Source organism: Mirounga angustirostris, unplaced genomic scaffold, assembly GCF_029215605.1.
Source record: "Mirounga angustirostris isolate CCGP_5_RB_7025 unplaced genomic scaffold, mMirAng1.0.hap1 SCAF_1, whole genome shotgun sequence".
NCBI classification, from domain to species: Eukaryota; Metazoa; Chordata; class Mammalia; order Carnivora; family Phocidae; genus Mirounga; species Mirounga angustirostris.
The window spans coordinates 202138396-202149813 of NW_026991709.1; the positions used below are offsets into that span (position 1 = coordinate 202138396).

The window sequence follows — 11418 nt, forward strand, 5'->3', positions numbered from 1 at the left end:
ATAATAAAATGCCTACACTTGCCTGGCATGAAGGAGTAAGTTTGAGCTGTTGTTATTATTATTATTTTTTTAAGATTTTATTTATTTTTGACAGAGAGAGAGAGTGTGTACAAGCAGGAGAAGAAGCAGGCAGAGGGAGAGGGAGAAACAGGCTCCCCACCCAGCAGGGAGCCCGATGTGGGGCTCGATCCCAGGACCCTGGGATCATGACCCGAGACGAAGGCAGATGCTTAACCGTCTGAGCCACCCAGGCACCCCTGTTATTATTATTTTAAAAACTTATTTATTTGGGGTGCCTGGGTGGCTCAGTTGGTTAAGTGTCTGCTTTTGGCTTGGGTCATGATCTCGGGGTCCTGGGATTGGGCCCCATGTCAGGCTCCTTGCTCAGTGGGGAATCAGCTTCTCCCTCTCCCTCTGCCCCTCCCCACCCCCACTCATGTTCTCTCTCTCTAAAATAAATAAAACTTTAAAAAAATAAAATAATTATTTTTAAAGTGATTTCTATACCCAAATGGGACTCGAACTCATGACCACAAGATCAAGAGCCACATGCTCTTCCAACTGAGCCAGCCAGGCTCCCCTGAGCTGCTGTTATTATTATTATTGACCTTAACACAGCCAAGATAAAAATCCAATTTTTCAGGTTGGCCTTGCCCATAAGACTGGGGGCTCCTAGAAGGCAGCAACCAGTCCCAGTCTGCCTGGGGTCCCCAGTCCTGACAGTAGGCTGGCCTCCAACCCAGCCTTTAATCTGGGTTTGCTGACTGACACGATTCTCAGCTTCAATTCCAGGATTTGGTTGTCGCCAAGATTCTATTCTTGGTTTCTGGGATTTTTGAGAAGCTGCCAAGTCCCAGCTGGAGGAAGGGGCCTCACCCCTGCCCACCTCACCCTCTTCCTGACTTCATACCGCCTAGCAAAGATGCCTCCTAGGTCCACAGAGAAACTCAAGTTGTGGGTCCAGCCTTCTCTAGGGGTTGTGGCCTTCAGGCATAAAATGGACAATTATTGAGTGCCAACTATAAGTAAGGCCCAGTCCAGGCACTGGGACACAGCAGTGCCCTCCCAGGCTTCACATTCTTCCAGAGACCAGAAACCCTGGAGCGGCAGTCCCTCCCCAATGTCTCCCAGCCCTCTGTACCACTCCCCTTATTGGGGCTCAGGAGGTATGGACAGATGGCAAGTTAGAGCATCCTCTATAAACCCAGATCTTGCACCCTTACCCCATTAAAAGAATAGCCCTGAGAAGGGGAGTGTAGATAGAGCCAGAACGGGGCTGTGGAGGACAGCTCATCCCACCCCCAGTGCCCTTTCCCAGCTCCCAGAGGCCCTACTGGGAGGCCAGCCAGGGACCTATCCGTGGTGCTGAACTCTAGGGAGACAATGCGGGGACACTGCACACTTGGTCTCCTTGCCTTCCTCTGGCAGCGCCTCTGGCCCAGAGAGGGTTAGTGGTTTGCCTAGGGCTGCACAGCAGGGCAGAGGCCAGACCCTGGGATGGTGCCCCCAATTACCAACCCGTAAACCTCAGCAACTTCTGTTTCCATTCCAGGCTGTCCTCATTTCTCCACCTTGGAACCTTGAACAAGTGTGGGGTCCCCTGATGGTTGGTCAAGGCCTGGCAAGGTATTAGCGGGTGGGGCAGGACTCTGCGCTGCACCTGCCCCAAGAGGGCCTTAGGAGGGGGCAAGTTCAGAGAACACGAACACGAACACACACACACACACACACACACACACTGTATGGCTAAAAGCACAGACTACATCCAGGGGTGCCTGGCTGGCTCAGTTGGAGGAGCATGTGACTCTTGATCTTGGGGTCATGAGTTCAAGCCCCACGGTAGGTGTAGAGATTACATTTTAAAAAAAAGGCAAAAAAAAGAAAAAAGGCTCTGCCTCTACTTTCCATATATTGTATGATCCTAGACATGCCGCTTCATCCTCTACGCCTGTTTCGCCACCTGTAAAATGGGGATCACCCAGCATGTACCTCATGGTTATGGTGAGGATGGAACAAGCTAAGACTTGTGAAGTGCTAGAAATGTCAAATTAAAAATCAGCTTTTTGTATACAAAGCCTCATGTACACACGCAAATGTACAGAGGTGATCCAACACAGCGACAGTTTCAGGTGCACCCTCCCACATGCACACACACTCTCCCAGATGCACTCTATTCCCTCCACTTGCACCCTCACACACCCACACACCTTCTCTTAAAATACCTCCTCCCCAGAGCAGCCAGAGGTGAGCATTTATGCAGCTGTCTGGGACTCGCCCCCTGGTGAATAATGCATGAGCCTCATGCATATGCAAACAGGGGCCTGTGGGGCCTTGGAGGAGGGGCGGCCCGGAAGGAGTGTGTGTGTGTGTGTGTGTGTGTGTGTGTTCGTCCCCCCCTCATACCCACCTCCTGTCTTAGTGGGGACTGAATGTGGGTGAGTTTGCCAGCAGGCGTTTTTGTGTGTTCCTAGGTGTGCGTCGGGATGCTGTGTCCAGGCAAGGATGTGAACTTGTGCCCTGTGATGTGTGGATGTGTGCATCGGTCTGCAGCAGCTCTGTGCACTGAGTGGAGCATAGGAGACCCACTGTGGTCTCTGGATGTGTGGGTCCAAGTGCCCCTCCGCAGGGGCCATGAGCACATGTGTGTGTTTCTAGCTTTGGAGTCTGGGCATATTCGTGTGCATGGGCATGATCATGGAACTTCTCAGAGGAGAACGGAAGCCAGGCTCAGTAAACCATCTCAGGCTGCCGCTTGGGGACCTGAGCCCCAACGTCTCCCCCATTAGCTCCCCGACTCTGCACGCAGACCATATCCCACACACCCCCAGGCTCAGGGTCCACACTGCCAATCACATGGAGAGGACCCCCTTTCTGTACATGCAGCCACACACCCCAGACTCAGAGCCTGGGAGACACACACGCACACTCGAATTCACAGTGACATTAACAAAGAGAGACAATATGGGCACTTACAAGGCAGGCAGCACGTCTTCTGCACAAAGACACACACCCACAGTCTCAGGCTCTCCACATAAACCCCTCGATGAGGCCATACCGTCAGACACAGTTCCTCACACACACTCACACATGGTGATGCCAGCCCCTGGCACAGAAGAGGCTGGATAAATGTGGCCTTGGTGACTGGCAGGCACACATCATTTTGCCACCTGGTGATGTGGCCCCCGGCATAAGTTTCCTGACAAAGACACAACCTCAGTCACATTAGACTCACAGAGGAACCCAGACCCTCCATGGGCACACAACCTCTCTCAGCATGAGGTAGACACACAGACACACACACACAAAGCCCCCACCTCCTGGGGCGGGGGCACCTTCCATTTGGGAATGTCCAGGAGCCAGCGAAGCTGCTGGGTTCTGAGGTCCCACGATCTGCCCACCCCTCCCTCTCTGCCCTTCCCCCACGTCCCCCGCTGGGGCCCAGCGCCAACCCTCTCTTCATCCTGGCTGTCTCCCATTAATGCTGCTGAGAGGAACAAAGCCCCGTGCACAGAAATGGGGGTCGCTCCTGCCTAGGCCGGGCCTGGGGTCCCAGCCCCCTACTTCCTAGTGCCTGTGGCCCCAAACCAAGCCAGTACTTCCATAAGAGTCTATGTGGGCAGATCGAACTGAAGGGGTGAGGCAAGTGTCTGTGTCTCTCTGTGAGGACACGGTCAGATGTGGAGGTGCTGGGAGCGGCCCCCCTCTTGGGACTGGGTGCCCCTCATGTGTCCTGGGGATCCTAACTGGGGGCTTCTGGGGACTCACACCCAGCATTCACCTGGGAGACCCAGTGTGCTCTCTGGGAGAACGGACACCACCCCAACTCCAGATCCAAGGGAACAACAGGCACCACCTTGGGATGGAGCCCCCCAGAGCCTCCTCCCTGAATCAGGATGTGGTGACAGGACCTGGGCCAAAAGGAGAGGGAGACTGTAGGGCGCCCCTTTTCCATGGCCGTTCACACTCAAGGAAGACCCCCTTCTATTGGACTCAGGCTAATCTGGAGGGCCCCCCTCCCCGCTGCAGTCCAGCCTGGATTCCTCCATTCATCTGCAAATTGGGAATCCCCACTTAAAATCCTGGGGTGTCTCAGCTCAGACCCTGGGATGCCCAGTTCTGGAGCCCCCCATATAGCATCTGGGTATCCTCTTCTTCTTTCTAAAGTCGGGGTGCCCTCCCTTAGCCTTGGTTCCCAGTGCCCCCTCCCCAATTCTGAGACCCACCCCCAGCCCGGCCCCCTCCCCACCTTGGGATTGTCTCCTCATTCCCAGGACAACCCGGGAACTGACCCCCAAATCCGAGTCCCCCTGACATTCTCAAGCGCCCTCCCAGTTTGCGTTCTCTCCCCAATCTGGGTCTCCCCTCCCCCCTCTGAGCCCCCCTCCCTGTTCTGGGGGCTTCTCTCTGATCCCAGGCCCCCTCCCCAATTTCGTGCTCTGTCTCTAATCGCGAGGACCTCTCCCTCAACGCGGCCCCCTCCCCACGACGGACCCCCCCACCTGACTCCTAGCTCGGACGCATCCCGGGGCGGTCGCGCGGCACAAAGGACGCTCCGGCTCCGCTTGCTCGCGCCGGGTCCAGCCCCTGCGCCCTGCGCTCCGTTCGCCCCAGAGCCGCTTCAGCGCTTATAAAGGGGCCGCGGGGCTGCTCTGCGCATGCGCCCCTGCCTCCTGGAGGCCTCCGGCTGCGCGAGAGGGGGGGGGCTCCCCCTACCTAAAACCTCCTCCCCACTTCTTTCACCTCTCACCCCACCCGGGGAAGACAGTGTCTGATCTCTCGCCCATTCGCCCATTTGCCCCAGGAGTCACATTAAATGTTCCCAGACGCCCCATGGTGAGGTCTGTCCCATCTTACAGATGTGGAAACTGAGCTTCAGGGAGACGAAGTAGCTTCCAAGGTAGCGCAGAGAGGAAGGGCAGAGCTTGGATTCCAACCCTGGCCTGCCTGACTTTCCAGGCTCGCACTTGAAGGAGTTTTGGCTACAATTGCTGTTTTATCCCACGTATAGGCTGAGGCTCAGAGAGGATAGAAAGATTCCTGGGTCACATAGCTGGTAAGAGACTCGCAGCGTTGGAGCCCAGGCTTGTCACAGCCCACAGCTGTTTCCACCAGCTGCAGCCTGAATGTATCATTCTTTCATTCATTCCTTTATCTAGTGGGCATTTATAGAGCACCAGCTGTGGAGTAGGTACTGTTGTCCCAGGAATATTTTTGCTTTGGGCAGGGTCTTTGCAGGGAGACTTCAACCTTAAGAAGTCTAGATCCATACAAAGGAATATTATTCAGCCATAAAAAGGAAGGAAGCCCTGCTACATGCTACATCACAGATGAACCTTGAAAGCATGCTGAGTGAAAGAAGCCAGACGCAAAAGACCACAGTATGGTTCAATTTATATGACATGTTTAGAACAGACACATCCAGAGACAGAAAGTAGATTAGTGATTCCCAGGGGCTGGGGGAGGGGGAATGGAGAATGATTGCAAATGTGTACTGGGTTTCCTTTTGGGACGAAAGTGTTCTAGAACTAGATAGCGGTGATCGTTGCACCATCATGCGAATATAATTAATGCTACTAAATTGTACACTTGAAAATGGTAAATTTTGTGTTCTGGTGTATTTTGCCACAATGAAAAACGGAAATGAGGGGGATCAAAAGTTTAAAGAGGTCAGCCCTTCCCCCACCTTTCCTTCGAGTCTTAGTCTCTCAGTGCTTAGAATGGGATGTACTGGACAGAGAGTCTGCAATTCACACCATGTCCCACATGTGTGAGTATGAGTGTGTGTGTGTGGGGGGGGGGTTCTCAGGCTGATGGGGGAACAGACAAATAGGTGACAAGATGGTTTCGGCAAAAGTACCAAAGAGCAAAGAGGGGGTGGAGATGAGTGAAGGTTGAGGAAGGACCCTAGGGGAGAAATGTTGCCCCTAGGCATTGGTACAGGTCCTTGTCTAATGCACGTGGACCCAGTCGGCTGGTCCAGGAGTGGGTGAGTGGTGGCCCCAGGGGCCAAAGTGACACACTGGGGAGCTATGCTTACTGTTCAGTCCTCATCACAGAGGAGAGATGGAGGTCAGGGGTCACGCTGATATGAGTGTCTGTAGTTGACAGGCTGGTGTGAAGGGTGATTATGGCAGCATTAGGGTGGGGGGGTCGGGGGTCTGGGTGTGATTGTGTGACATGCAAGGGATCCAAGCAGCTTTGCCTCCACAAGTTCAGGATTCAAAACCCCTCTTTTCCACTCCTAATAGAATGACTCTGGGCCAGCCATTTTGTCTTTCTGTGCCTCGGTTACCCTAGCTAAAAGGAGGATAATTAAGAGTCCCTGTCTTACAGGGTTGCTGAGAGAATGAAATGGGAAGTAAACACATAAGATGGGGGCTGCTCTTATGTTTTGCCCATTTTCCAGCTGGGAGAAACTGAGGCTCAGAGGCATGGGACCACCTGCCTGAGGTTGTACAGTATGGGTATGGACCAAGTGGGAGCCTAGGTTCATGGCCTCAGAGCCAAGCTGACCCTCACCCCTGACTGCCCCCACCTCTCTACACCCCTTCCTCTCCACCCCCAGGTCCCACTGGCCAGTGCCAAGACGGAGCTTAGAGGGGCTGGCCTGGGGCCCAGGGGAGGTGGGGGGGGGGCGGCTGTTGCTGGGGGCTTGAATGAGGCAACCTTGCCTGGGAATCTGCTGGGCTCAAAGAGCTATTTATAGGCCTGCACTGGGATTGGGTGAGCCACCCTGCCAGCCCTGAGTGCCTTCTCTGTACCCCCCACACTGGGGCCCAGGCCAGGGGCTGGAGTGAGTTGAGGGAGGAAGCAGGGGAGGGGGCTGGTGGGCCAGAGCAGGAGCTGGGAGCTTGGACCTTCCAGGAGAGCTGGGTCTCAGGGGTGGACAGTAGCCCTCCAAAGTGCCTCTTAACATGCCCAAGATGACACACGGACATGACACAAGCAGCCACATTCACACGTGTCACACAATGTCACCAACGAACCCCTAACCCACATCACATCCCAGACAGCACAGGGGGCTTATATGCAACCACATGAGGCAAGACCACATATACGTCGCACAGACCACATACAACCTCATTTGGTCACACCCAAGCCATGTGGGTTGCACAACCAAACTCACAGCCGCACCTCTAGTCCGTTTACACTCAAATACACGCACTGCACCTTAGCTGTCCCCGCAGCCACCAACAGGTACATTTGCCCCACATTGTTCACCTCCAACCCTGTTTATAGGCATGGGTGCACCTCCAGACAGCCAGCACCCAACTAAGATCACTGGGCACTCCTGGCACCCACATGGAGACGTTTAGTCCTCCCGAGATCCATCTCAGAGCTCTGCCACTTGTGCTCACCATTCAACACACGCAGCTGTGGCTCCGGGGGGTTCCCCGGTGAGCTCACTCCAGTCCCTTCACGCAGGGCCACACCCTCCCACTCCTACTGTCACCCCCACTTCCCCAGGCTCCCAGGCTCCCAGGCTCGCACCCTGCCAGGACGGACAAGTCCATCTGGAAGCTAGCGTGCATCTGTCTATTCTGAGGCGGGCCCTGTTGGACCCAGGCAGACCCTGGCAGATAAATCACACTTGGACCTGCCCCGCTGGGGGCTGCTGGCCTGGGAACCATCACATCCACCCCTACGTACTCTCCAAGCTGAAGCAATCATTACACTTATCCCCCAGGGGGAAACCAAGGCTTGAAGCTTTCTGAAGGCCTTTCCGTACCCTGCTCCGCCATGACAAACACATGGGAAGTTGGACCTGTTTTTTTGCCACGGGTGGGGCTGCATCCCCAGAGAGAGACTTTGCTGACCCATACTTGCTGTGTGACTTCAGCAAAGACCTGACTCTCTCTGAGACTGTTTCTTCTTTTGACAAATGCAAAACTCAGCCCAGTGGAGAGACCTCCAGAGCCAGATAGGTTTGAATCCTGGTCACCCCTGGATAACCTTAGCAAAATGACTTTGCTTTTCTGTGCCTCAGTTTCCCTCAGTGAACTGGAGTGGCAGCTCCTGGCTCTTCCAGAGCTTCCTCTGCTCCATCCCCTGGGTGAAGAGGGAGGGAGTGCCTAGTCTCTCCTCACTCAGGAAAATGAATGGACCACTTTTGGCTGCCCTGCTGGGAGCTTAGAGCTGCTAATTCCCTGGAGAAACAGGAGGTTCTTTCATGCCCTGGCGCCAGTGGGGTGAGGAGGCGGGAAGAGGGTACTGAGCTGGCCTCATCCCAGTGGGCAAGGTGGCTCCATGCCAAGACCAAGAGGGGCATGGGGGGCCCTAGGGCCATGCATCTTTCCTGGGGGACATTGGCTCTATCCTCAGCTGTAAAATGGAGGTGACATGGACCAGTACCGCAGGTTTGATGAACCAGTGGATGGAGACAGAATGTGGCTTCAGGTCAAACACAGGACGGGCTCTTAACAAAGGCCGGACACTGTTGTTGTGTGTCAGCCCACAGAGTCCCCTGAGTTCTCCAGCAGTCCTATAAATAGAATTCCCTCCATTTCACAGATGAGGAAACTGAGGCTCAGAGTGGTCAACATGCTTGTCCAAGATCACATGGTCAGTGAGTGAGTGACCTATCCAGGATTTGAACCAAATCTGGGCCCTCCAGGGTCCATGCTCTTCCCACTTTCCTCTGGGAATAGAGAGGTCTTTTCTGCCACCCGCAGTCCTTGCCCCAGCCCTGAGACCAACAGAGCCAGGTCTAGATGGCACCAGGCCATGACTGAATGCAGGAAGTCCTGGCAGGCAGGGGCTGGTGGGGCGGCCCTTCCGCTAGTGTCCCAGTTTCCCAGCCAGCCCCCCCTACGCCGCCGTCCTGGAGTGGGCTTGGGACGATGCTAGTAGGATGCCAAGAGAACCATTCCCCTAGCCCTTGAAGAAAGGGGCTGGATTCTAGACCATTCAGCTAAAGCCAGGAAACTGCAGCCTCCTGCCAGTGGCTGATCAGTCTCAGAACCCTCCATTCATGCAGATGGGATGGTGTCCTGCCCTTTCTCAAACATCTTCAGGCTCAGCAGGATCTTGCTCCATATATTTTATTCAAAACCATGGTCTTTCACCCAACCAGGCCTTTACTTATGCTGTTCTCCCGGCCTGGACAAATCTACCCCCATTTTTCTTACCCTGATAAATTCCTGCCTACCCATTAAAGTACAGACACAATATCCCCTCTCCCACGACACCCTCCCTCCAGGTAGAGCCCCTGGTCTCCCAGCCCTATTCTCCTTCTGGCTCAGCCCTGGCCACATGGGTCTGGGAGTGTGTGTGTCTAGCTGTGTCTTACCCAAACCGGGGGCTCCTCAGGTGGGGGGCTGGAACCGAGGCCCCTCACAGTCCCCAGCACCACCCAGCACTGGGCTGAGCAGTAGGGAGCGAGTCGTTTAGTGAATCAGTGAACCAAATTTTTAGCCTTTGTGCAATCTGGTTTGGCAAACCCCTGTTCATCCTTCAAATCCCACTTCACCTGCCCCCCTCCATGAAGCCTGTCCCAGGCAGCATTTACTAGGAAGAAAGATTTGGAGGCTAAGCCTCCTGTGTTCCAGCTGGGACACGGGAGGCTGATGAAGACTCGCTGTACAGGCAAAATCGTGGCGTCTTCCTCGGCTCTTCCTTTGGTCCCTGGGAGGCAGTGAAGTGCGAGGCAGCATCCGCAGTTACAGAATGGATTTGGCAGACTTCCCCAGGTAGGGAGACATCATTCTAGGAAGTCTCTCAGACTCCAAAACCAGTGCTCTATACCCACAGGCACCAGAGACTGCGCCCCACATACACTCCGCACACAATGTTTTTGGTGCCTGCCTTCGACCTCCAGCTCCAACGGAAACTTAATCACTGGATGAAGGCCCTTTAAGAGGCGGGCACGGAGGGGCGGGGCTCAAATTACATCCTGCCCCGAGAGCGCAGGCTGGGCGGGGCTGAGTGACATTGCGCCTGCGCGGTGTCCTCGTGGTTCCGGGTCTCGCTTTGGTTCTCCGAGCTGTTCGTAGAGACTGAGGTTCGGAGCCTGAGCAAACCCACAGGAAACCTGTTTCCCTTCCTTGGACCTGCTGTTAAAGTCTGGCCTCGGGTCACTGGCAGTTTCTCTGAAACCCTTGCAGACTCAGGCGTGGTCAAGTTCACGCCGCTGCGGCTGCGTTGGCGCCGGGATTCGAACACCGGCTGAAGTCAGCTCTGAGCCGTGGGAGGCTTTGTGGAGCCGAAATGACCCACTCTTTGGTTTGTCCAGAGACAGTGAGCAGGTGAGAACCTGGCCGCCGGGCAGCGGCGGACGTGGCCCTTGAGCCCCGGGTTGACATAGCTGGGGGTGCCGGGGGAAGCTGGAGGTGAGGAGGGGGCGGGCCCTCTGGTGGGCGGGGCCTCGGCGCTGGGTTCAGCTCCTCGTTTCTCCGGGATTCTGGTGCTTCCAGGGTGAGTTCAGTGCTGAATCGCAACACCCGGCAGTTTGGAAAGAAGCATCTGTTCGACCAGAATGAGGAGACGTGCTGGAACTCGGACCAGGTGAGGCACCTCTCCCTGGATCCTCCACCCACTCCCGTGAATCAGATTCAGGGGTCCAGGGTGCCTTGAGAGCTAAGGAGAACTCCAGCTGGGGAGTCAAGTTGGCCACGGAGGGAACGTGTGCCAACAGCCCCCTCTCCCACCACCATCGTCTGTGTGAATGAGACAGGTATAGCAGGGCTCTGAGCAAGTGATTGTGAGCCTCAGTTTCCCTGTCTGCTTCCAGGGCCCCTCCCAGTGGGTGATACTAGAGTTTCCCCAGCGCATCCGTGTCTCCCAGCTGCAAATCCAGTTCCAGGGGGGCTTCTCCAGTCGCCGGGGCCACCTGGAAGGTACTGGAAGGCTCTGGAAGGTGGGGGTTTGGGAGGAGAACCCCAGCCTCACAGCCTGCCCCTTTCCCGGCTGCAGGTTCCCAGGGGAGTGAGGCTCTTTGCAAGATTGTGGACTTCTACCCTGAAGACAACAACTCCCTTCAGATATCCTGCCTGGGCCTCTGGGGTGGAGGGGTGGGGGGGGTGGTCTGTGCCTCTGAAGGCTGTGGATCCTGGTGACCTTGAGCAAGTGGCTCTGGGCCTCCATTGCTTCATCTGTAAAATGAGCTGATGGTAACCTGTTCTGTGTGAGAGCTTCAGAGGGGCTCAGTGTGCTGGCTCACCCAGCATACTGGTGGTGTCTGAGCTGGGGCTGGCGGATGGGAAGTGATGAGCTACCTATTTCCCTTGACTGCCTGTGCTCACACCTTCCCTGTGCCCGCTGCTGAGGTGGACCAGCTGAAGATGACGCTTGAGGACGCCACTGACTTTTTTGGCCGAGTAGTCATCTACCACCTGCGGGTGCTGGGGGAGAGGGTGTGAGGCCACTGGGTAGCTGACTCCTCCAGGAGACCCTTGGGGAAGCACAGTGAAGTCCTTCAAG

General features: G+C 55.4%; 1 protein-coding gene across 1 annotated transcript; it reads left to right on the top strand.

The window, feature by feature from the left end:
* Positions 1-9927: 9927 nt before the first annotated feature.
* On the top strand, positions 9928-11381 carry NR2C2AP (nuclear receptor 2C2 associated protein). Its single transcript, XM_045862647.3, has 5 exons — positions 9928-10244; positions 10413-10503; positions 10730-10835; positions 10912-10979; positions 11241-11381. Exons 1-5 carry the CDS (start codon positions 10207-10209, stop codon positions 11355-11357), a joined length of 420 nt encoding a protein of 139 aa, XP_045718603.1. The 5' UTR covers positions 9928-10206; the 3' UTR covers positions 11358-11381.
* Positions 11382-11418: the final 37 nt, after the last annotated feature.